The sequence below is a fragment of the Pelobates fuscus genome, chromosome 5 (genome assembly GCF_036172605.1).
Source record: "Pelobates fuscus isolate aPelFus1 chromosome 5, aPelFus1.pri, whole genome shotgun sequence".
NCBI lineage: Eukaryota > Metazoa > Chordata > Amphibia > Anura > Pelobatidae > Pelobates > Pelobates fuscus.
In genome coordinates, this window is record NC_086321.1 from 131,086,692 (window position 1) to 131,111,731 (window position 25,040).

At 41.2% G+C, this 25,040-nt stretch overlaps 1 protein-coding gene across 2 annotated transcripts; it reads right to left on the reverse strand.

Annotated features, from left to right (window-relative positions):
* Nucleotides 1-6,761: 6,761 nt before the first annotated feature.
* Nucleotides 6,762-24,754, reverse strand: ARL6IP4 (ADP ribosylation factor like GTPase 6 interacting protein 4). 2 transcript variants are annotated; one of them, XM_063457014.1, is made up of 6 exons: nt 24,670-24,754; nt 20,170-20,358; nt 18,923-19,258; nt 18,510-18,627; nt 17,438-17,507; nt 6,762-7,280 (listed from the first exon to the last, which is right to left on the reverse strand). In XM_063457014.1, the coding sequence occupies exons 2-6, from the start codon at nt 20,351-20,353 to the stop codon at nt 7,227-7,229; spliced, it is 762 nt and encodes a 253-aa protein (XP_063313084.1). In that variant the 5' UTR covers nt 20,354-20,358; nt 24,670-24,754; the 3' UTR covers nt 6,762-7,226. The 2 variants fall into 2 exon arrangements, with proteins under 2 accessions (XP_063313084.1, XP_063313085.1); XM_063457015.1 differs by having other exon boundaries at nt 20,170-20,408; nt 24,670-24,751.
* Between the last annotated feature and the right edge of the window lie 286 nt (nt 24,755-25,040).

Consider the following 25,040-nt stretch of genomic DNA (forward strand, 5'->3'; position numbering starts at 1 on the left):
AGAAGGGCATTGGAGAAGCGAGTGTCCAAAAAGAGAGCAATACGAGAGAGACCCACCCAGGGCAGGTTATGGAAACTTTAGAGGCAGAGCGAGAGGTAGAGGAGGTCCCGGAGGGAGTAATAGTGGTAACAGAGGAAGTGTAAGAGAAGATAGATACTATCCCGCAGCGCACAGGTCCCGCGATAGAGAAGATAGGGACTTTGTAGGATTGGCTGACACGGTCATGGAGAGCTATTGATACCGACCGGGCTCCATCCCCCTTGGTCGAGCGGAGCCTATGGTCGATATATCAATAGGGGGAAAAAGGAGTGCATTCATGATCGACACTGGTGCTGAACATTCGGTGGTGACTGATCTGGTTGCTCCTCCATCTGGAAGAACTATTACCGTAATAGGAGCAACTGGAAGGAGTGCTGCAAAACCGGTTCTTAACCCCTTAAGGACACATGACATGTGTGACATGTCAAGATTCCCTGTTATTCCCGAAGCTTGGTCCTTAAGGGGTTAAAAGTCGACTCTGTACATTGGGAGGCCACGTAGTAAAGCATCAATTCCTTTATATGCTTGAATGTCCAGTCCAATTGCTGGGACGTGATATGCTATCCAAATTACAAGCGCAGATTACGTTCCTACCAGACGGAACAACATCCTTAAAGTTTAATGGACCTTCAGGTATTATGACATTATCCGTACCAAAGGAAGAAGAGTGGCGACTTTATACAGCGTTGACTAGCCAAAACCCTAAGAGTGATGAATCCTTATTCAACATACCAGGAGTTTGGGCAGAGAACAACCCACCAGGACTGGCCCGCAATATTCCACCCATTCGAATCGAACTAAAGCTTGGGGTTTATCCAGTGAGCCTACGGCAATATCACATCCCGCAGAAGGCTAAGAAAAATATTCAATCTTATCTGGATAAGTTCATACGGTATGGTATCCTAAAATTCTGTACTTCCCCCTGGAACACCCCATTGCTGCCTGTTCAAAAGCCCGGTACAGATGAGTATCGTCCTGTGCAGGACTTGAGAGCAGTCAATGATGCGGTTGTTAGTATACACCCAGTTGTGCCCAATCCTTATAACCTGCTTGCTTTAATTCCGGGCGGGGCTACCTATTTTACAGTCCTAGACCCCAAAGATGCCTTCTTTTGCCTTCGAATTGCCGCAGAAAGCCAATGTATCTTCGCTTTCCAATGGGAAAACGCTGTAACGGGCTCAAAACGCCAGATGACTTGGACAAGACTGCCCCAAGGGTTTAAAAACTCACCGACCCTATTTGGTTCAGCTCTAAGTCAAGATCTACTGGATTTCAAATCCATCCCAGGAGAGTGTGTACTATTACAATATGTAGACGACTTGTTGATAGCAGCAGTCACAAGAGAAATATGTCAGCAAGCCACACACGATCTACTACACATTCTCTGGAAGGCAGGATACAAGGTGTCTAGGAAGAAGGCCCAGTAACTGTCAAATATCTGGGATTCCATATCTCTGAAGGTCAAAGAATAATGGGGCCAGAGAGAAAAGAAGCTGTGTGCCAAATACCAACACCCAAGAATAGAAGACAAGTGCGAGAGTTCTTGGGGGCAGCAGGCTTCTGTAGGATATGGATTCCCAGTTATGCGATATTGGCGAAACCTCTGTATACAGCTATCAAGGGTACAGAACACGACCCCTTCCTATGGACTCAAGAACAGCAAACGGCATTTGAAGATGTGAAGAGGGCTTTGATGAGTGCCCCAGCATTAGGTCTACCTGATCACACACGGCCATTCTACTTGTATGTACACGAGCAAAGAAGAATGGCTGTGGGAGTATTGACACAGTACTTGGGATCATGGCAAAGACCTGTTGCCTACATGTCTAAGCAACTGTACGCAGTGGCCAGCGGTCTTCCACCTTGTCTAAGAGCCGTAGCTGCAGCCGCACTGCTGGTAGCTGAAGCCGATAAACTCACTCTTGGTCAAGAACTTTATGTACGAGTTCCACATGCAGTACAGACGTTGTTGGATTACAAAGGCAATCATTGGTTTAGTAACAGCCGTATGACCAAGTATCAAGCAATGTTGTGTGAAAACCCAAGAGTGCATTTAGAGACTGTAAATACCTTAAATCCAGCTACCCTTCTGCCGCAACCTACTGAAAGTCAACATGATTGTTTGGAAGTGATGGATGAAGTATTTTCAAGTAGACCAGATCTTCGTGATTTTCCCATCCAGAACCCCGATGTCCAATATTATACAGACGGCAGTAGTTATGTGAAAGAAGGGATTCGCTATGCAGGATACGCAGTAACAACGATAGATAAGGTGATAGAAGCTAGGCCACTGTCAAAAGGAACATCAGCACAAAAGGCAGAATTGATAGCACTAACACGAGCGTTACAATTGGCTGAAGGTTTAAGAGTGAACATCTACACGGACTCCAAGTATGCGTTTTTAACCACTCATGCCCACGGAGCTTTGTATAAAGAAAGAGGACTATTGAATTCAGAGGGCAAAGAAATCAAGTACGCAGCTGAAATACTACAACTATTGGAAGCAGTATGGGAACCGAAAGAAGTCGGTATTATACATTGTCGAGCGCATCTGAGAGGAGATGGTGATGTAACCAAAGGAAATCGGATGGCAGATAGTGCAGCTAAGCGTGCCGCTGAATCAGGAAGACAGGAATATCTGGAACATATAGCTGCTCTTATTCCAACTCCACTGTCTCAATGGACTCCGGTTTATACAGCTCAAGAAGAGGAGTGGTTAAAGACTGAACCTGGAAAGTATTTGGAGAACAAATGGTATCAGTTAGAAGATGGGAGAATAGTCATTCCAGCATCACTAGCGGTAGAAATCATCCAAAACTATCATAACGGGACGCATTCTGGAAGAGATAGTACAGAAGAATCTCTCAGAAAACATTTCTACATACCAAGATTGTCCAACTTAACTCAAGCCATTGTTCGAAGATGTGTAACGTGTGCTAAAAATAATGCAAGGCAAGAACCAGTAAAGCCACCAGGAGTTCAGTATATGGGGGGACTCCCTATGTCCGATCTACAAATTGACTATACAGTAATGCCTAAATCTGGTGGACATCGCTACCTACTAGTAGTTGTGTGCACCTATTCAGGCTGGGTAGAAGCATGTCCTACTCGTACAGAGAAAGCAGGAGAAGTTGTGAGATTCCTGCTACGAGAAATAATACCCCGATATGGACTACCCTGCTCTATAGGATCGGACAATGGTCCAGCTTTTGTTCATCAGTGCCTACAACAACTGACTCATATGCTTGGTATAAAGTGGAGACTTCATACGGCATATAGACCTCAGAGTTCTGGTAAAGTAGAGCGAATGAATAGAACTATTAAGAACCAGTTGTCAAAAATGTGTCAGGAAACCCAACTTAAGTGGAACGTCCTTTTGCCTATAGCTCTGTTGCGAATTCGCAGTACACCTACCAGAAGGATGGGTCTCTCTCCTTTTGAGATCATGTATGGGCGTCCACCTCCCGTACTTGGTAACTTAAGGGGGGATTTGAGTCAGTTGGGAGAAGGAATTACCCGGCAGCAGGTTGTAGAGTTGGGTAAGACTATGGAGGAGGTACAGAAATGGGTACAAGATAGATTACCTGTGAATATTTATCCCCCAGTTCATAGTTACCACCCAGGAGACCAAGTGTGGATTAAAGAGTGGAATAATGTACTGTTAGGGCCCAAGTGGAGAGGTCCTTATGTTGTTCTTTTGTCTACCCCTACAGCGATAAAAGTGGCCGAAGTGACTCCGTGGATTCATCACTCCAGGGTTAAACCAGCAGCGGTGGATTCTTGGCAAGCTACATCAGATCCAGAGAATCCCTGCAAGATCCGGTTAAAGCGCACGACTCAGTCGGAGTGACGAGGAACCTTGTGGATTACAAATTTTATTGTTTCAGAGATTGATAAGTGAGTGTTAAGACGGCCATAATAAAGCCTGTCCGCTCACCAACGTGAAATTTAAAAGCCAGGAAAGTCTCGAAGGGACCCCTGTGAAGACGAGCAGAACTCCATTCCCTGCAGCCCTTACATCCTGGAAGCTGAGGTGCCATCGCACGGACGAAGACTGAGGATGCAGCCGACGAAAGATGTATTTGTGATGTTTATTTATATGTATTTTTATATTCAGGAAGGTAGAGGTACCGACACTCCTAGCTGAGGTATGCATTAAGACTACAAGAACAGGTAACCATATTTCCCAGACCCTAATTTGGCATTCGCAATATGAGTGTAAAGGTGATGTGTCTAGGTGTAGATACTTAAATGTAGAGTATAGTGTATGCCATTTAGGGATAGGAGAACCTAAGTGCTTCAATCCGGAGTATCAACCCTGTACAATTTGGTTGACTCTCAGGAATGGAGATCCTCAGGGGACCCTAATAAACAAAACGGTGTTAGAATCCGTACATTCTTCGGGTGTTCTACTATTTGATGCATGTAAAGCAATATCAAGTGGTAGAAAGCCGTGGAATGTATGTGGGGATCTTAGATGGGAGAGAACGTATGGGTCTAATGATAAATATATATGTCCCAGTAGTAAAAATAAGTATGTGAGTCCTAGATGCCCAAATAGGGATTATAATTTTTGCCCATATTGGTCTTGTGTGGGGTGGGCAACTTGGGGATAGACAGCAGACAAGGACATGATTGTGACTAAGTTGCCTACCAATCCATACTGTAAGTCTATGGAATGCAATCCAGTCCATATTCTTATAAATAATCCTGACCAATTCTTGGATAGATATGGTAATTTATTTGGGTTTCAAATATACGGGACGGGTTTAGACCCTGGGACAGTATTGTTTATAGGGATAGAGACCGATACGGTAACCTCCCAAACTCATCAGGTATTCCATTCGTTTTATGAAGAGATGAGTATAGATAATAAGATCCCCCATAACGCTAAAAACCTGTTCATAGATTTAGCTGAGAGTATTGCCGGTAGTCTTAATGTAACCAACTGCTATGTTGTGGAGGTACCAACATGGGAGACCAATGGCCTTGGGAAGCAAAGGAGGTAATGTCCGGTTCTGAGGCAGTTGAACAATTAATATCTTCACAAGCCGATTATCAGATGAGTGTTAGAGGTAAATCTGAGTGGAGATTAAAGACCTCCATCATAGGTTATGTTTGCATAGCAAGGAAAGGAATGATGTTTAATACTTCTGTAGGAGAGTTAACTTGTCTAGGGCAAAAAGCTTATGATGATGATACAAAGAATACAACTTGGTGGTCGGCTTCAAATGTCTCAGAACCATCTAACCCGTTTGCAAGATATGCCAATTTAAAGGACGTATGGTTTGATTTATCTATCACATCTAGTTGGAAAGCCCCAGCAAATTTGTACTGGATCTGTGGTAAGAAGGCCTATTCGGAGTTGCCACAGGACTGGGAAGGGGCATGTGTGTTAGGTATGCTCAAACCATCCTTCTTCTTGTTACCTATTGAAACAGGTGAGACTTTGGGTGTTAAAGTGTATGATGTGAATCATAGAAAGAAAAGGGAACCCATAGAGATAGGTGCCTGGGAAGATGATGAATGGCCTCCCCAGCGTATTATAGATTATTATGGGCCAGCCACGTGGGCAGAGGATGGTACTTTCGGGTACAGGACCCCAATTTATATGCTCAACCGCATTATAAGATTACAGGCGGTGGTTGAGATTATTACTAATGAGACCTCACAAGCGCTCAATCTTCTAGCGAAGCATAATACCAGGATGAGGACAGCAGTGTACCAAAATAGATTAGCCTTGGATTACCTATTGGCAGTAGAGGGAGGTGTATGTGGGAAGTTTAACCTGAGCAATTGCTGTCTTCAAATAGATGACGAAGGGCAAGCAATAGCTGAGCTTACTAGCCATATGGTTAAACTAGCGCATGTGCCTACTCAGGTATGGAAAGGGTACAATCCAAGTAGTTGGTTTGGTAACTGGTATGAGCAGTTTGGAGGGCTTAAGGCATTGGTAGGCGGAGTCATACTGATTTTAATGTTGTGTTTACTCCTGCCATGTCTTATTCCCTTAGTGGTTAGGTCTGTGCAAAGCCTGATAGAAAATATAGCAGAAAGGAAGGCTGCAGCACAGATAATGGCCATATATAAATATGAGGCTCTAGATCAGGGAGAACCAATGCAGGAAGAGGAGTGTTGAGGGATTCACATCATAGGAAAAGTCTGGTCTGGTTCATGGTAACCTGAGGTGTATGCAAACCAAGGTTAAGTGATGCCTCAAGTAATTGTGAAATATCAAGAGGCATCAAAGGGGGGAATGTGGTGGAATCTCGGTAAAAATAAATTTAGTAGGCCGAGATTACCACGTGGCATGTGTACGTGCATATGCTGACGTATCGGTCGGTTGGTTGCACGTGGCAAGATACGATCAGTAGTGTACGGAGCATGTGCGAGAATACAGGATGTAGTATTCCCCTCCTCCATTGTGCTGGACAAGCCATGCGGTCAAGCAGGAAGTTAATTCTTATTTGTTTTGATTGGTTAAGAGAATGTGCGGGTGGAGCTTAATATGGGAGGAGTTATGTGCCTATATAAGGAGCCTGCACTATTGTCCGGGGCTCAGAACCTGTTGTATTTTGGTGACATTAGTCCCTCTGAGTCCCGATCGGTGAACCGAATAAAGAATCTCTTCCTTCCTGAAGAAACCTGTGTCCATCTCTCTGTGCTTGGCTTCCGTCAGTTTCTCCGGTATCAGTGTAGAGATAAGTGAGCATCACTCACTCTTCTTGGTTTGATGAAAGCTCACTTCAGATGCTGCACAGTATGGAAATTGGAAGCAAAAGCGGACACAGTGTTTTTTGTTTTTAACTCCGTTTATATAAACCATTAAAAAAATGTCTGATCCAACCCAGAGTGTGCCTTTAAGCCTGTTTTTGTCACACCACAATAGAGCACAAACATACAAACCAATAGTTTAAAGCAGGAGTACCAGGAGGCTTAACTATGATTTTAAATGAGGCCATGTCTTCCATTCAGTTTTCACCTCTTACTGGAAATGTATCACACGTATGAAATATAGGAAAACTAAATGTAGAGTGCAATTTGCCCCACAAATTAAACGGTTTAAACCGTAAATAGACATTAGTGTTCCTTTAAGTCAATATATATCAGTCCACTGCATTCAAACAGGTGCACCAAAACCACATGCTTGACATATCCTCCAGAAGACATTACTGAAATCCCAGACGCTAGATCAACCCAGATCTCATTTGGAATGCAAGACCATCGTTTTGTGTAGCTTGCTGTAATAAAAAGGGAAAACAAGTGTTAAATAGTAACAGGAAATGATCAGCCATGCTATTAAAACAGGTCAAATAACTAGCTGTTTAATAACATAGCCCACTGCCTATCACACTTTAATGAATAACCCTGATTGTAATATTTTAATAAAAGGGAAAATTGTTGTGAATTTCAATTATTTTTTTTTTAATTCTATTTTTTTTTTTATTCTCTATTTTTGTAGTGCTTCGCAGGATATACACATTAACAGAGACATTGCGCTGGGCATCACAAAAGATTATCTAATAGCGTACATAATATGTCAGCTTCACAGCACTTTTTTTCTTTTTTTTTTTTAAACATTTGCATTTAACATTAGAGTATTCATGGGATTGTTCTGCACATTTTTTGTAAGTAAACAGGATGATGCCTGAGGATGCTTAAATGGGATTTAGTAGGTAATTTAAAATCATGCAATTTATCAGGCACGATAGGTATAACATGTAAGGAACATTAACTTTGCTTGGACGCCATGGATTTTACTCACATGGGCTAAATAAAGTAAAACATAAATTAATGCATTATACGGTTAGATAAGATGCAGGATGGAATAAAATAACCACTGGGTTGCACCCCCACAATAAATCGAGCAGAGGGAGAAACTAGGCTAGCAAAGTTATTGCTTATGGTGGATCAGCAAGTCAATTTATCCCAAGCCCTTAATATAAAGCTTGACCCCAAGGGACCTGTCGACCTTGGAAGGCATGAGTTCACTGGTTTCTTGGTGGGGCCCGGTATCGTATTGCGGTTTGGTGGCTGGGTATGGGCCGCAGCGTCGGAGCTTGGCTCTCTCCGGTTTCTGTGCACCAGGAAGAGTCTTCCCTGTTTGCGTCGGGAGCTTTCGTCTCCTTTTTTCTGGGTTGCTCGCCCGAGGTATCTTCGGGTTGTGAGGGTACTGTAGGCTGCGTATGCGGTTGGTGGGCTTCCCCTTCTTGCAAGTACCTGACCTAGACTCGCGTCGGCCCTCCAAGGTAGGAGCTGGGATCCCTGGATCTGCAGGCAGAACGGTATCCTGGGTACGTTGATGGATGCGTTCCCAGAAGGCTTGGCACACCATATCAAATTTGTTCTTGAAGTTTGCTCTCCAGGCCTCTCCGAGAGGGTCGTGCATTGAGGCTCGGCAGCCATCTTAGGCGCGCCATGCGGCAGTCGATGCATCGGGAGATGCCCCTCTTGTAGGCAAGGCTTCCCCAGTGGGGACCGGGATATCCCCCGCCGGTCCAGAGGGGGGGGGGAGCGGGTCGGCAGGAGGTTTGTCGTGTGGAGCGAACCCCATGTCGGTAAATCGTCCACCTCCCCCAGGCATCAGGTCACCACACATGCTAGGCCTCACAGCCATATGCCTCGGTTTCTTTGCTGTCGGCACAGATTTCCCAGTGTCGTTTTGTTCCCACTCTTTACCGGTCAGTCCTCCGTGGTTGGTTTGCTGTGACCCGCGTGGGGTTTTGTAGTTGTAGGGTTCTTTGTGCTGGATCGTGCTGGAGCTAAAGGACAGCAAGTCTGTCCATCTTGGCTGCCAGGCTCCGCCCCCTCGTGAATTTCAAATTTAAACAAATAATTTAATTGACTTTTACTCAAGCTATTTTGGCCTACATTTTGAAACCTGCTTGAATTCCCAGTGTGGTGTATCACCAAATTAATATAAATATTACACAAGGTTCGTCTACATTAAAAGGTATTTATTTAGAAGACAACAACACAATACTATAAATGTATCACAAACACACAGCCCAGACCCACGGAGCAACAACCCTTTTAAATCTATCTATATAGTAATCCCCTTCCCCACACGTTTGATCTCACCCACGGTTAGGCCTTCACATCTAGTAATGGCTCACTGCTGCAAGTCCAACATCACATCCACCAAGGAAGAAAAGGAAGCAATAGAGTATAACATGGTTCACCAAGATAGCACATGGCGTCTGCACATCTGCTCAGTAGCACAGCCAAGAAGGAACAGAGAGGAATGAGGATAGTGGGGGGAGTGGTTCTCTTTCCTGACTTGTAAATTACCATATCAATTACCATATCAAAGTAAAGCTTATCCCCTGTAAGAAAGATCTACATGAACTTGATCACATGACCCCTGGTCACCATGCTAGTTTGATGACAGAATGTCACCACACCCAGCAATTATCACTTTAGTGTTTAAGCCTATATATTTAAATGAGTAAATGTATATTTTTCCCTCCAGTTTAAAAGCAGTGCACAACAAGAGGACTGACTATGCACCATGTCTTGACAGGAAAAGGCAGGCTGCCCACTACAAATGTAAACGTTAAGCTCCTCATAATACTCCTTCCCACAGGTTATAAAACCCCCAAAGAAACCACAGTATTCTATCTCCATTTGCAGGATAGATAGGCATTCACATTTTTATGTTCTCCAGGGGTGAGGTGAGGCGCTTGAGGCCGAGGAGGATTCCTCTCTTACAGGGAAGAAGAACTCTAGGTGGGCCTGTTTCTTCCCTCCTCTTTTCTTCAGCGTTGGAATGCATGTCGGGTGCCTGCGTTCCACTCCTTTATAAGTTCCGCCTACATCCGTGCTAGAAATGGCTATGGTGCATTGCACAAACATGTTGGGATGCTCTGGCAGTGGAACGCACGCACAGGTTGCGATGCGCTCTACTGGGAGATTGTAGTGCCCTATGGGTAAAGTGATCTAAAAATTAAATTTTTCCAACGCTATGGGGGTTGTTTATTCCCAGTTGCAACTACCTGTTTGCTGTGTGCTCACAGTAGCCCTCAGGTACACCAAGAGGCCATTTGAGTTGGACACTTTGCTTTTACCTTTATGATCCATTTGCCTTTTATTCCCTTAGTTTAGGAAAAAAATAGTTGGTTTCCTTTAGTATGGCTAATCTTGAGACTGCAGATAAAGATTAATGTATGTCAAAATCAAAGAGTTTGATGTGTTCTGTGTGCTACCAGCCAATGCCATACGGATACAAAAGAAATTGAAGCATCTGTTCCAGAGAAGCATCTGAGTAAGCTTAAAAGAGAAAATGTTTTTATCATGGTTCAAGAACAATTTGCAGCAGACTATTTTTGGACATTAGGGCTGCTGCCATTCAATAAGCGCAGTCAGCTCTGCTTCCTGAGCCAGTATTTAAAATTCATATTGAAAGAAAAAATGAGTGTCCTAAATAGTTAAAATGTAACTTTTAATAATATACTAAAATCTAATGTGAGTATCCTAAATAGGAATAATAAACTAAGGTATATACAATTTCATAGTTGGTAACTTGTCAAAATAGGAAAATATGTGGAGGAACCCTGTAAACTTAAATAGATAGTAGTACAGGGCTAAGATAGATCCTATTTTGAAGTATTTAGAAATCTTGTCTGGTGGTATCTGCCCAGGTTCGTTTAGCAGTCCACAGTGGCTAGTGATTGACACTAGCTACAGAAATGTGTGTACATAGTAATACACCAAAAGTAGAACAGTAAAAGTTGTTAATGAACTAAAGTATATACAAAACAGTAAACTGGTTGATAACTAAAGTATATACAGTTAAATAAGAGGTCCTGAACACAAATCATACAGAAAAGTGAACTAATTGTAACTGAAATATATATGATAGTTGGAAGGTTCTGTTCAAAGGTTTTCAGAAACCTTCACCTGATAATGTGTGCAAAATGAAGTTTTGCAATCCACGGGTGCTGAGAACGTAACGCTTACTATGCAGATAATAAGGTTAATATCTCCGTATAGTAATGTAACAAGTCCATAGTTAGAATACAATGTAGCAAAACTGTAGCAGCTAACAAAGAAAGAAAGATATTTAAACAAGCTTCTCTGATAAAGCGGTATCAAAAAAGAACTGGCAACTATGAATGTAAATAAAAAGGTCCTGTTCAAAAGTTTGGAGAGACCTTTATCTAATGCTATGTGCAAAACGAGTGTTTTGCAATTTGCCTAGAATATATCTGCCAGTACGCTATATGTATGGTTATAAGGTCTAAAGAGCACTGCTGCAGAGAGCACAAAATACAGCCTCTGTGGATAGAAAAATGTGTAAGACCGCAATTGTTGTGGGGACAGATAAATATCAATTTCTAACTTGTGAAAACACACTGTGTAAAGGGATGGCTAAATATAAAATAAGGATATAAATAGCCCAATTCCCCAACAAAAAAACAGTAGCGGTAAAACAAACTTGAGATCCGAGAAAAAGATCAATTCATAATAAAGTGAATGTGAATGCTCTGGATCATCAAGTGCCCCTGACACGCGCGTTGCACCCACAATTCAGAGGGGAACCGATGTGCGGGAGATAACCAAAGTTATAAAGTGGAATGACAGTACTGATTGGTAAGTTCAAAAATCGTCATCATCTTGTTAGCCAATTAGAATCATGCTTGTCGATGATGTAATAGGTTAGCCAAAGTTAACCCTAAAACACATATTAGAGAGGGATTTTAACCCTTAATGATCTAAATGATCAGTCCGAGAGATTGGAAGGCTGTTATTCGAGCCATATCCACGCTTGAAAATTATCGTGTGAAGCCTTGTTATTTGAAAAGAAGTGAAATAATTAAAGCAGTGAAATATATCACATCTTTACTGACTATCGGCAATATATGTATCTATGATAGATGTTCGTTTCTCAATCATAAAGAGAGAAATAAGATAGCATGTATTTTATAAACAAACTCCCATATGTTTTTACTATAAGTGCTGAAAATAATTCTTATACTTAAATTCTTCATCTAAATAATTCTTCCCATAATGGGGGGATGTTATTATTACATATGTGATAGAAGTAAGAGGCATGTGCCTATAAAGAGCCTTGCCATGGGTTATAATACAAAATGAATAATAATAAGAAATTGCCGACTCGTAGATTTAATCCTAAGTACGGCTATACATGTATTTTGAATTCCTAATAAAGCAATAAAAGGAAGCACTGGAAAGTTAGATTCTAGTTCAAAAGCCTCCTCTTCTTGTTCATCTTCTTGTAAGCAAGAATATCTGTAGAGAAGACAAAATTTTTGTCTAGATTCCCTAGAAAAATCTATATGGGAGAATCCAAAGAAGATCTCGTAAGGCTTCTAGATAATCATCAGAATGGCTTCAGATTTCCTTTTGGATTCTTCTATTAGCCAAATCTAGCACGTCCAAGCAGTCTGGCTCATAAATTGGTTGTGTGACTTACATTTTGAACATGGAATACTGTTTGCATCTCAACTAGACAATCTTTTAAAGATGTCTGAGGTAATAAAGGCCTTACTGGAAGACAAAAAAAGAAAAATAAACAAGTATTAATATAGAGATTTGTTTCGCAGGCCTCAGACAAGAAGAAATTGGAGACAACCAAGTGAACACAAATAAGGAAAAAAGGAAATTTTGCTGGTAAAACTAAAGATCACTGGTTTTGACACCAAAGCTGAAGGAAAACTTCTTGCCTTCATTTTCCAGGGGAAGAAACTAACCAGAGACAATTCGGTCCTCGCTATTATAATAGAGTTTAATGATCTTACTCCAAGACATTTTGTATGCTTTTAAGTTCACTCACCCAAAGTTGCTTCAACTCTGTTTGCAGAAGTTCAAAGAACCACCCCGCAGAATAATTGTCAGGAACCTACTCGTGGCCGTTTCTAGTTCATAAGCCAGTCGGATCGTTCAGAACCATTCTAGATCTGAAGAAGTCATTCAATCCAAAACAGCTTATCAAAAACATTGAAACAGCCTCTGTTGGCCTAAGTTCACATGACTGGATTTTAAATCAAGAGAAATTGCAATTGGTTCCCACCAGATGGATTCCATTATTGAGTTTCATCTAAACTCCGCTCAAATAAAAGATTTTCTTCCAGCAGAAAATATAATGAATATATTGAAGTCCATTATGGTTCTTCAAATTAAATTTTTGTTCTGTAAGAGAAGCAATGAGGTTGCTGTGCCTCTTTACCACTTCAATTCCAGGCTGGACCAAGGCATAGATGATGTGGCGACAAAGAAATATTCTGGCAGAATGGGGCCACTTAACCTCTTCGCTGGACCTCTTGCTGAAAATTTGGCCATCCATAATAGAGAGTTTCTATTAGTGGTAGATTTCTCACAGACGGTCTTTCAATCAGATTGTAAAATTCTTTATATTCACCATGGACGCCTAATCTTTCAGTTAAGGAGCTCTATGAACTCTTCAGGATTGGTGGAAGTCATCTAATTCCCCAGAACTCAAGACAACCTGGTGGGTTGCCCTATGTTCAGGAAAGACCTACAGGGACTTCTCATCCATATTCTATTGACAACGCAACCAGTCGCATATCTAGCAACGGTGTGTTCCAGTGTGATGCTCTCGTCAGAAGTCACCTTCTCTCTCTTTATCTGCAGTTCTATCTAAGGATGAACCAATATTGTTTTGCATATGTTCTGAACAGGACTCATTTGAAGCAAGAAGGTTTTTCTCTCTCCCATCAAACTTTTCAAAGCAATAGTATTGAGATTTAGAACTCCAGAATTAGATCTGATGTCTTTAACAATATACAGGAATATCCAAAGATTTGTCTCTATCAACCAATCAGAAAATCCAGACTATGTGGTTGCCCTAGCAATTCCTGAGGATTGTTCATCTGACCTACATTTTCTCTCCAGTTATTTTGCAGTAAATTATTTGGGAAATAAAAGAGCAAGAATTATTGTGATTCCTAACTTCTAGTCTCAGAGCAGCTAGTTCTCAATAAACCTCTCAAAAAGGAAACTTCTGGCATCTGCCAATTTCACTAGCCGTCTTGGATCGCAACCTAGTTCCTCTGCTGACTCATAGGACGTTCAATCTCACAGCATGATATATGAACGGAAGATTCTCAGTTCAAAAGACTTAAGTTCAGAAGTTAGACATTCTGATTGCCTCCACGAAAGAGTCCACAAAAATGTTCTATCAACTTCTGTTTTTAATAAGATGTCTATAATTATGTTTTGCTAAGGGTGTACATCCAACATCTTTGCTAGTTCACATTTCTGCTATTCGTATCTATACCATTAAAGACTTCTCAGATCCACTGATCTCCGGCTTTTTCATCTCCTCCCAACTATCAGAGAAATGGTGCCTCCATGGGATCTTTGGTCCTTTCAGCACTTTGTGAATCCCCTTTTGAACTCTTAGAGGACGCAATCTCAACATCCTTACCTGGGACAACAGTCTTTCTGGTTGCCGTTACGCCAACAAAGCGGTTTGGGGAACTTCCGCCTTTTACAGCTCATCCTCCCTATCGGTTTTTCATATTGATAAAGTCATTTTGAACTTTCTTTTCTCCCTCAGGTTTTCTTTTGTGATTAATATGAATCAGGAAATTGTGCTTCCAACATTCTGTCAGAATCCTCAGAACAGTAAGGAAAGTAAATTTCATAGCCTATATGTTAAAGGGAAACTCCAGTGCCAGGAAAACAATCCGTTTTCCTGGCACTGGAGGCTTCCTCTCCCTCCCAATCCCCGGTTACTGAAGGGGTAAAAACCCCTTCAGTCACTTACCTGAGGCAGTGACGATGTCCCTCGTTGCTGTCTCCTCCTCCGCGCCCCTCCACCCCCTGATTCCGTCGGCCGGTGGGCGAGACCGATCCCGCCCACCGGCCGGGGAGACCTAATGCGCATGCGCATTAGCGCTCCCCATAGGAAAGCATTGAAAAATATTTTTTTAATGCTTTCCTATGGGGAAATGAGCGACGCTATATGTCCTCACACAGCGCGAGGACATCCAGCGACGCTCTAGCAAGGAAAATCTTTGCTAGAAATCAGGAAGTGACCTCTAGTGGCTGTCTAGTAGACAGCCACTAGAGGTGGAGTTAACCCTGCAATGTAATTATTGCAGTTTATAAAAAACTGCAATAATTACACTTGCAGGGTTAGGAGTAGTGGGAGTTGGCACCCAGACCCTTTAAGCACACTTCAGTGTTATTTGGAATAACCAAGGCTTTTTCTTTGTTCTGACAGGCTGTTTGTTCTCTAGCAGGGTCAAAAGAAGATATCTTGGCATTCAATGGCTCATTGGCAAGATGGGTTAAAGAAGCCATCTTGCTTTCCTACAGGTCCTCTAAGTTACTCCTCTACTTCATTTAAAGGCTCATTTCACAAAGGCACATGCTAAATTCTTGGCATCTAAGGCATTGGCAACTCTGGCTCAATTGGTAGGCGGCTACCTTGTCTTCCATTCACACTTTCTCAAAATACTAAGTTAGACATACAGGAGTTTGAGGATTCTGTTTTGGGGGGCAGGGTGCTTCAAGCTATGATAAAATGTCTACCTGCCGATGTGCATTGCTTGTTTATCCCTATTGTTGTGCACTGCCTCTAATCTGGAAAGGGGGGGGGGATAACTTACTTTAAACTTCTTTTTCATTAAGATTGGAGGAAGGGCACATATTTTCCTCAGTTTAATACTTGTTTTTTTTGCAGTTTCGTGGATTGTGCATTTTCTGGGGTTTCAGAGTTGGTTTTATACCTTGTGGGAAGGAGTATAAGTTTTACATTTCTAGTGTGCAGCCTGCCTTTTCCTGCTAAGACATGGTGGAGGATATCTCTGTTCCTGTGCACTGCCTCTAATCCCAAGGAAAAATACATTTACAGTAAGTGTAAAAAAATAAAAATTATTGTTTAAATTCTAATTATTCCTTAATCTGTTTTGATTTACCTCGGATCTGGAGCTGAAACAGACTACAAATTACTTTCCGACCCACCCTTGCTAAGTTCATCAAGATGGATGACCATTGTCCAATCCCATGCTTCTCACAGAGAAACACTGAGGGTATAAGGCACATACACGGCCGTTGCTGTAAGCCACCAATCCCATACTTCTCACAGAGAAACACTGAGGGTATAAGGCACATACACGGCCGTTGCTGTAAGCCACCAATCCCATACTTCTCACAGAGAAACACTGAGGATATAAGGCACATACACGGCCGTTGCTGTAAGCCACCAATCCCATGCTTCTCACAGACTCACACCCAGCGTCAGCATACTTAGCATGCTGAATCCTCATATGTATTTATAGGATGATGACCCTTAAAGGAGCACTAAAGGGTCAGGAACACAAACATGTATTCGTGACCCTATAGTGTTAACACCATCTAGACCCCTTGCCGCCCTAATTATAGTAACATCTTACTTTTATTCAAGTCTGCTGCTGCTGGCTCTGCCTCTGATCTGCCTGCTTGGTTGACATCATCAGAAGTGTTGAACTGAGCCAATCACAATGCTTTCACATAGGAAAGCATTGGATCAGCTGAGCTTTTCAAGGAGGCAGATCAGGGGCAGAGTCAGCACAAGGCAAACACAGCCCTGGCCAATAAGCATTTGCTCATAGAGATGCATTGAATCAATGCATCTCTATGAGTAAAGTTCAGTATTTCCATGCAGAGGGTGGAGACACTGTTCAGCACTGCCCCAGGAAGCACCTCTAGTAGCCATCTCAGGAGTGGCCAGTGGAGTTATCACTAGGCTGTAAAGTAAACACTGCATTTTCTCTGAAAATACAAAGTTTACCACAAAAAGCCTGAAGGCAATGATTATACTCACAAGAACAAATACAATAAGCTGTAGTTGTTCTGGTGACTATAGTGTCCCTTTAAGTGTTGAAATAGAATGTGCTTATATATATATATATATATATACACACACATACATACACATACACACAGTACTATGCAAGCTTAGGCTGGTGTGAAAAAGAATTGTGAAGTAAGAATGTTTTCAAAGACAAATGTTATTAATTGTTTAATTTTATCAAGTAACAAAATGCATTGAGGGTGGAGCTGCAAGCAATCTGCCTTGTCGGGACATAGCAGCAATGTCCAAGAAGCCCTATATTTTTGTACTTGTAAACCAACTCATTAAACCAACAAGAAACAAAGTTGACAAATCATTCTTCACTCCTTATAGAGTTAGGTGATTCCCACCCACCCCAGATCTTCTGATCAAAGGGCATTTTGTTCTTCATTAGTTCTAGTTAACAGCTGCTCTGTTCATTTTCATCGAAACAGAGTGTCCCTTCCCAGACAAATCAATGTAATAAAACAAGTGGCTTTGTAAGACTATTTCATTTTTTTTTTTAATCAAATGGCAGTCTTTGGTCTAGGAAAAAATACTAAAATTGACCCAGTTAGATTTTCTTAAACCTACCTTATTGATCTCCTTGTGTCGGTCTTTGCTCACAATCTCTTCAAGAACTTCACCGTCTCCTTTAATCAGTCTTGAAATTATACAAAACATTAGGAAGTGTAAAAACAAGGGTACATAGTTTAGATCAGGACAGAAATCAAACCACTTTAAAACGTATTACTAATTTGATAATTCCTATATTTTCTTCCCATAAATCAGTTAAAAAATATTCCTTACAGATTAAGATTTTCATGTAACCAAGCTATAGTCAGGTGAAATTACTAACTGAACTTACATAGACAATTAAAATTGTAATGATCAATAGCATGTCATAATGTATATCTCTCTTGTAGATTTCATGTTTTTTTTGGGTTATACAGGAACGGAATCCAGGGAAATTAAAGCTTTCTGAGATGGATGTGGAAATCAGATCTCAGATGGAGAAATGAGCAGAGGAAAGAATTTAATGAGGCCTTGTGTATCTCCCTCATGGCTAACTGCCCTTTAAATGAGAATGTGCCACAAGCGCGCTGTGCTCTGTTCTATTTTAAGCTTGTTCTTGTCCTACAACATTTTCCTCTGTCTGACATTTTCCATTCAGCTTTTAAAAGTGGGTCATTTCCTGTGAGGGAAATTTCCACATTATTTGTCAAAAATATGGAACCTGCCTTATAGTTAAAACAGAAACATTAAATGGGATGTCCAGCTTTTAAAGGCAAATACAAGAAACCCGTACATGTAAAAGAAATTTTCAAAGCAGGTGTTAAAAACTGTGTGGGTCAAAACTGTGTTTTCTTGGGAAAACCTGCACACACTGCAAAATAAAACAATAAACACTACTGCACTTTGAACATATAACTCCCAATTAATAAAATATCACAAAGGCATACAGTCAATTAAATGGTTCTACAGATCTTACGGACTAGATTGAAAGTGACCTTATAAAATGTGGGTTATGAATTGTGCCTGCTGGTGCAAACCGGATATCACTTGTGCAAGGTAAAAGTACAATGATCTACAATTAGATTCCTTGCACCAGGTACCAATACTGAAGTAGTACAAATGCCACCATTACAGGGCAGTGAGAACGTACCTCGTTCTCCCAGTCTCTGGGTCAAGGACTTTCCTGATAACGCTTTGACGTGCATCCCACTCTTCCTTAGTCATAGGCCTCATTGCTTGAATCCGAGTCTTTTGGAGATCAGTCAAAGCTGAAAACAATGGAACACAGTGATTAGATCAGAGTTAGGGTTGTATAAATAATAATAATAATAATAATAAAAGAAACATAATTCAAAATTATATTTGTTGGCTGTTTCTTATTGTGAGTAAAGTTTTGTGCTCTGCATTAATAGGAATCCTCAGGTTTGTGCTGAACAGTCTTCTATAGTTTAGTCACTTAAAATCAGATATATGAACTAGTTTAACAAAACCCCTGACAATATTCGACTTTATTCTATACCATCAGATGCAAAGCATTAACGTCATTAACATGCTACAGCTCACCTGGACCAGAGTCTTTCACAGACACCATCTGGCATAAATCTGGAGATGGACCAGGAAGATATTCCTGGGTTTTGATTTTGGGTTCTTTTTTCTTTAGCTTGGAAGAAGAACTTTTCTTTACTTTCTTATTCTTCTTTTTCACCTTTTTCCCTTTCCTGTGCTTTAATTTCTTCTTTTGACACCGATTTTGTTTAGCCTTTGAGTCACTGTCACTTGAGTCATTTGAGGAGGAATTTGATGAGGACGAAGATGATGATGTAGATGATGTGGAGCTCCCGGATGATGAAGAAGACGACGTGCTTGCCCTCCTCTTTCTTCCTTTCTTTTTTCGCCGGTCTGAAATAAGAGCAGAAGGCGCAACCAATGTCTCAAAATACAGATGTGAGTGGTTAGGTGTGAGTGGTTAGTGGTTGAGCGCCCGCTAGTGGTTGCATGCAAAGTGCAAATTCTCAGTAATTCTGCTATGGAATTAGAAGACTAGGAATTTACTTTGAGACTGCAGACACTTCCTGGATGACATGACCTGTGTTAGATGCAGATCAATTTGTTGGGGACACCTGCTATAAAGGGATATTTAGGGATACCTTTGTACATGCATTGTAAATAAAATGCATTAACAAAATAAAGATGGTTAAATGCAATGGCTTCTTCCTTAAATCTCTCTCCCACAATTTTAATTCTATTGAATGTTTTTATTGACCTATTGGTATGTTGCAAAAGAAAAGTTTTCAACTAGAGAGAGCGAGAGAGAGAGAGAGGATTTTGCAATAATAAATGCAACACTTTCTGGATTTCCTGGCAAAAACGTTTCCACAAGTGCACTGCCCTACCTCTGCCAAATATGGATGTTTGGCAACTCAAGCACAAGGGTCCAATTTCAATACAAATTTTTACCAAAAATTAAATTAAAAATAATGAAAATAGAAACAAAAATACTAATTGAACCAGGCTGGAGACCTGCAAAGGCTGTTAAAAAACCTTGAGTGATTTTAGCACCATTTCATGGTTAGCCCCAATTCAAGAAAATCTGTTTTCCTCTCACTATTACAAGTATCACAAAAACATGTCAATTCTATATTTTCCATTAACTCCTTTTAATGATCCTCTTATGTAATTACAAATTAATCATTTAACATACAAGAGGCAGAGTTACACATAAGAAACAAATATAGGGTGAAAAGGTCCATAAAATGTACCCATGGGCGGAAGTCACTGGCCTGGTTGGGGATGATCATGATTACACTCACCTTTTTTTCGGCACTCTGGGGACTGTGAGTGATATTTGGCTAATGATGTCGGTTTACGGACAGGTGAAGGACTGCTGCTGCTGTTTCTACATCTGGACCTCGATTTCTTTTTTTTCACAGATTTCCTTTCTGTAATACTAGAGCTTCTGCTCCGTGATCTCTTTGTTTGATTACCATCCATCATAGGTTCTTTAACAGAAAGCCTTTGTTTAAGAAGAGGCAGCAACAGTTCATGGATTCTAAAATGAATGATTTTTTGTGGAAAAGGAAAAAAAACAAAACAGGAGGGGATAATCAGCCTTTTGTCTGCCTCTAATAAATAAAACATATATTAATATAATGCCCACGGCAAGTAAACATTTAGGCCTGGTGAGTAGTTTGTGACATGGACTTTCCAGGCTTGCAGTGGGAAGTACAGGTGATACTCGAAAAATTTGAATACTGTGCAAAGGTTCATTTATTTCAGTAATGCAACATAAAAGGGGAAACTAATATATGAGATGGACGCATTACACGCAAAGCAAGATAGTTCAAGCCGTGATTTGTCATAAGTGCGATGATTATGGCTTACAGCTCATGAAAACCCCAAATCCAATCTCAGTAAATTAGAATATTGTGAAAAAGTGCAATATTCTAGGCTCACAGTGTCCCACTCTAATCAGCTCAAGTAAGCCATAACACCTGCAAAGGGTTTCTGAGCCTTTAAATGGTCTCTCAGTCTGGTTCAGAAGGAATCACAATCATGGGGAAGACTGCTGACCTGACAGTTGTGCAGAAAACCATCAGTGACACCCTCCATAAGGAGGGAAAGCCTCAAAAGGTAATTGCGAAGGAAGTTGGATGTTCCCAAAGTGCTGTATCAAAGCACATTAATAGAAAGTTATGTGGAAGGGAAAAGTGTGGAAGAAAAAGGTGCACAAGCAGCAGGGATCACCACAGCCTGGAGAGGATTGTCAGGAAAAGGCCATTCAAATGTGTTGGGGGCTTTCACAAGGAGTGGACTGAGGCTGGAGTCAGTGCATCAAGACCCACCACACACAGACGGATCCTGGACATGGGCTTCAGATGTCGTATTCCTCTTGTCAAGCCGCTCCTGAACAATAAACAATGTCAGAAGCATCTTACCTGGGCTAAAGAAACACAGACCTGGTCTGTTGCTCAGTGGTCCAAAGTCCTCTTTTCTGATGAGAGCAACTTTTGCATCTCATTTGGAAACCAAGGACCCAGAGTCTGGAGGAAGAATGGAGAGGCACCCACTGCAAGATGCTTGAAGTCCAGTGTGAAGTTTCCACAATCTGTGTTGATTTGGGGAGCCATGTCATCTGCTGGTGTAGGTCCACTGTGCTTCATTAAGTCCAGGGTCAACGCAGCAGTCTACCAGGAGATTTTGGAGCACTTGATGCTTCCTTCCGCAGACGAGCTTTATGGGGATGCTGAACTCATTTTCCAGCAGGTGCCCTCACCTGCCCACACTTGTCAAAAGCACCAAAGCCTGGTTCAATGACCGTGGGATTACTGTGCGTGATTGGCCAGCAAACTCGCCTGACCTGAACCCCATAGAGATTCTATGAGGCATTGCCAAGAGAAATATGAGAGACATTAGACCGAACAATGCAGAAGAGCTGAAGGCCGCTGTTGAAGCATCCTGGTCTTCCATAACACCTCAGCAGTGCCACAGGCTGATAGCTTCCATGCCACGCCGCATTGAAGCAGTAATTGCTGCAAAAGGGGCCCAAACCAAGTACTGAGTCCATAAGCATGCTTATACTTTTCAGAGGTCCGATATTGTTCTATGTACACTCATTGTTTTATTGATGGCATGTAATATTCTAATTTACTGAGATTGTGGATTTGGGGTTTTCACGAGCTGTAAGCCAAAATCATCGCACTTATGACAAATCACGGTTTGAACTATCTTGCTTTGCATGTAATGCATCTCTCTCATATATTCGTTTCCCCTTTTACATTGCATTACTGAAATAAATGAACTTTTGCACGATATTCTAATTTTTGAGTATCACCTGTAACTTATAAAGCCTGGCCACTAAATTATTGATGGACATACAATCTAGATGAAACGTGATGGGTTGATATACAAAAAGAAATGTATTCTTATTTCCTAACAGATTTCAAGGCAATACAAATAGCCCAGGTAAACATCAAGTGAAATGCAGTTTTATTAGCAGCACCAAGCAGGAGAGCAAGGTGATTCCGCCACAAGACTGCAGAGACAGCACTCTGCCAACTACAAATAAGGAACACAATGTTGTACTAGCCCTCTCCTCCAATACTGACAGAGCTGAGTAGCAGGTAGTAGAAGAGGGAGAATGACTCAACTGCAAGACTAGTTTGTGTGTCAGTATGTACGTGTGGAGTTTTATACAGCAACATATTCTAAATGCATTCATAGAAACTACACAAACAAATATCCATGTGTTTAACCACTAGGACACTATACACAAATATAACACTGCTTTCTAACACACAGAGGTTATTTAAGGGATTTGTTTTTGCCAGCAAGAGAGCGTTTCAGCAGCACTCTGAAGATGGGCAGTCCTAATTAGCTGTCCTTCATTCTAGCATGCATGTTCACTCACATGCCCCTTTCACAACCGCAAGCATCATCTGAGAGGCAGACCATGCAACTGGCAAGTACCACAACGAGGAAAAATTTTTTTTAACAAGTACAAAACTACAATTGCCAGATCTATATAACACTTCTATATGCTGATGGGCAGAACATGTAACTTCTTGTTCTGTAATCATTTAATCAAAGAGTAATTCCAAATGTACATACCTTTATGAAACTTTATAGTTACATTGACATTCCAAGCACCATAATTTATGGTCACTGCACACAGTTAATTATACCAAATGTCTGCTATTACCCTGCTTATTCTTCGGAAACATCAGAGAGGAGGCTATACATCATCCTCTGCCTGTGCAAACCTTGAGAGGGCCACAGCTGTGCATGTGGGTGGTTGGTAGATCAGTAGAAAGTTGTCCCAATAGATTAAAACCAGTAGCATTATGACTGCTATAAGCTTATTTAGCATTTTCTCTCGTCTTATTTGATAAGTGGAACTGATGATGCTGATATCTACATATTCTATAAAATCTCTGTTGGGCAGAGGTTTATATGGTAAGATCAAGACCTGAAAGTGAGGTCTTTATCGGCAGAACCTCACCCGTGTTTGCCTGTGCAAATGCTGAAGCTGCGGGAAAGAATTGTACCTTCTTTTCTCCACATTTTAATACATTATCAATATTATGCATAACACAAGTGTGCCAATTCCAGCTTGGTGTGTCCATTCACTGCAACATGGGACTACATGGCAGCAACTTCCTTTAGCATTAACAAAATGAAGCATGATGTGGAAGTTGTAGATATTGCTACCCTACACCCAACTGATCAAATGGGGCGGGGGCACAGGCTTTCAAAATTAGTCTTTGAGAGGAATCAATAGCACATGTTTCATAAAATCCTCACCTTCTATTAGTATATCTAATCTTAGTTAATTAAGAATCCAACTTTTAGAAGTAGCTCTTCTCTACAACTGAATATTGATGTGTGTTTAGAAAACAAAGTCATTATTATTATTGGTATTACACAGCACTCTATAATATTGTGAAAAGGGTGAGATTTAACAAACAAGAATTACAAAATGATACAGGCACAACAGAGCTCAAACTAGCTTACAGTCTAGAGGAGGTGGGATATAAAATCTCAACAGGGTAGCAAGTGGGAAAGCAACCAAATAAGGTGGGAAATTAGCAGAAATGGAGGTGCGTGGAGTGTGTCTCTTTAGGAGAGCAAGAGACAGATAAGTTACAGTTACTCTGGGAGGCCATAAGCATTTCTGAATAGATGTGTTTTGAGGGACTTCTTAAACAATTGAAGACTAAGGAAGCGTGATGGGGTAGGCAGGCTGTTCCAAAGCCAAGGAGTCGCCCATGAAAAGTCCTGCAATGGCGCGTTAGCAATAAGGGTGCGAGTTGCAGACAGGAGAATGTCACTGGCAGAGCGGAGAAGGGGCATACCTGCAAAGCAGTCAGAAATGGAACAGAAGCTGCAGTTGTTATATATAGATTTTCACAATTCCATTGTGTGTCAAATCATACACAGCCGTGTGAATAAGCTCATATTTGCATATTATTCTCTAGATTTACCATGTTCAGACAGTCATGTCAAACATATGGCAGACTGGGTGCTTAGGTTTATATTTCCTATGATGCTTAATATGACAGGCATGGTGCTCTTTCATTTCTATAAACCTCGCAAGACACCGCCTATTTATCAAGGTGTTGGTCTCACACTGACCGTATATGTCATATTGTCTACAAAGACTTCAAACACTTTGGATAATGTGCACCATACAAAATCTCCCTCCATCAACCTGGCCGGATATGCTTAGAGGAACTAGAATGTCAGATGATCGGTACTCGTCAGTCCGCCACTAATTCAAAGGGTGGCTCGCGGCTATATTAACAACGATTTACCTGCGGTATATTAGAATTCCGATAACACCAAAGTGTTCTGTCCATTTATTAACATTCCATTCCACAACTTCCGGCTTAGTGTGCAACCGCATTCTGTGACCCCTAGGAACAACAACTATACAGCATGGTTCCTAGAGGCCGTCACTGAGCGCTTCCACCTCCAGCATCTTAGTGGCTGTTAGCTGTTACAGACCGAGGGTTCGGCAAATTCGTTAGAATTTCTGATGTTTGGCAAATTGTTTATCCATAAAGGGTTAAATATATTCAGTCTGCATATCAAAAATCTTTCTATTGATATATTTATTTAAGCCAGATTATATCATGATCATGTGAAAAAAGTTAATAAGCAATTTAAATGGAAATATAGTGAA

Excerpts from the sequence above, each read along its gene's own strand:
- ARL6IP4 (XM_063457014.1), bottom strand. The coding sequence starts at position 20,353 with ATGATGGATGGTAATCAAACAAAGAGATCACGGAGCAGAAGCTCTAGT. Across the intron at positions 18,628-18,922 it reads TGTGAAAGACTCTGGTCCAG|CTTTGACTGATCTCCAAAAG; the intron begins GTGAGCTGTAGC and ends CATTGTTTTCAG. Across the intron at positions 17,508-18,509 it reads CCAGAGACTGGGAGAACGAG|ACTGATTAAAGGAGACGGTG; the intron begins GTACGTTCTCAC and ends TATAATTTCAAG.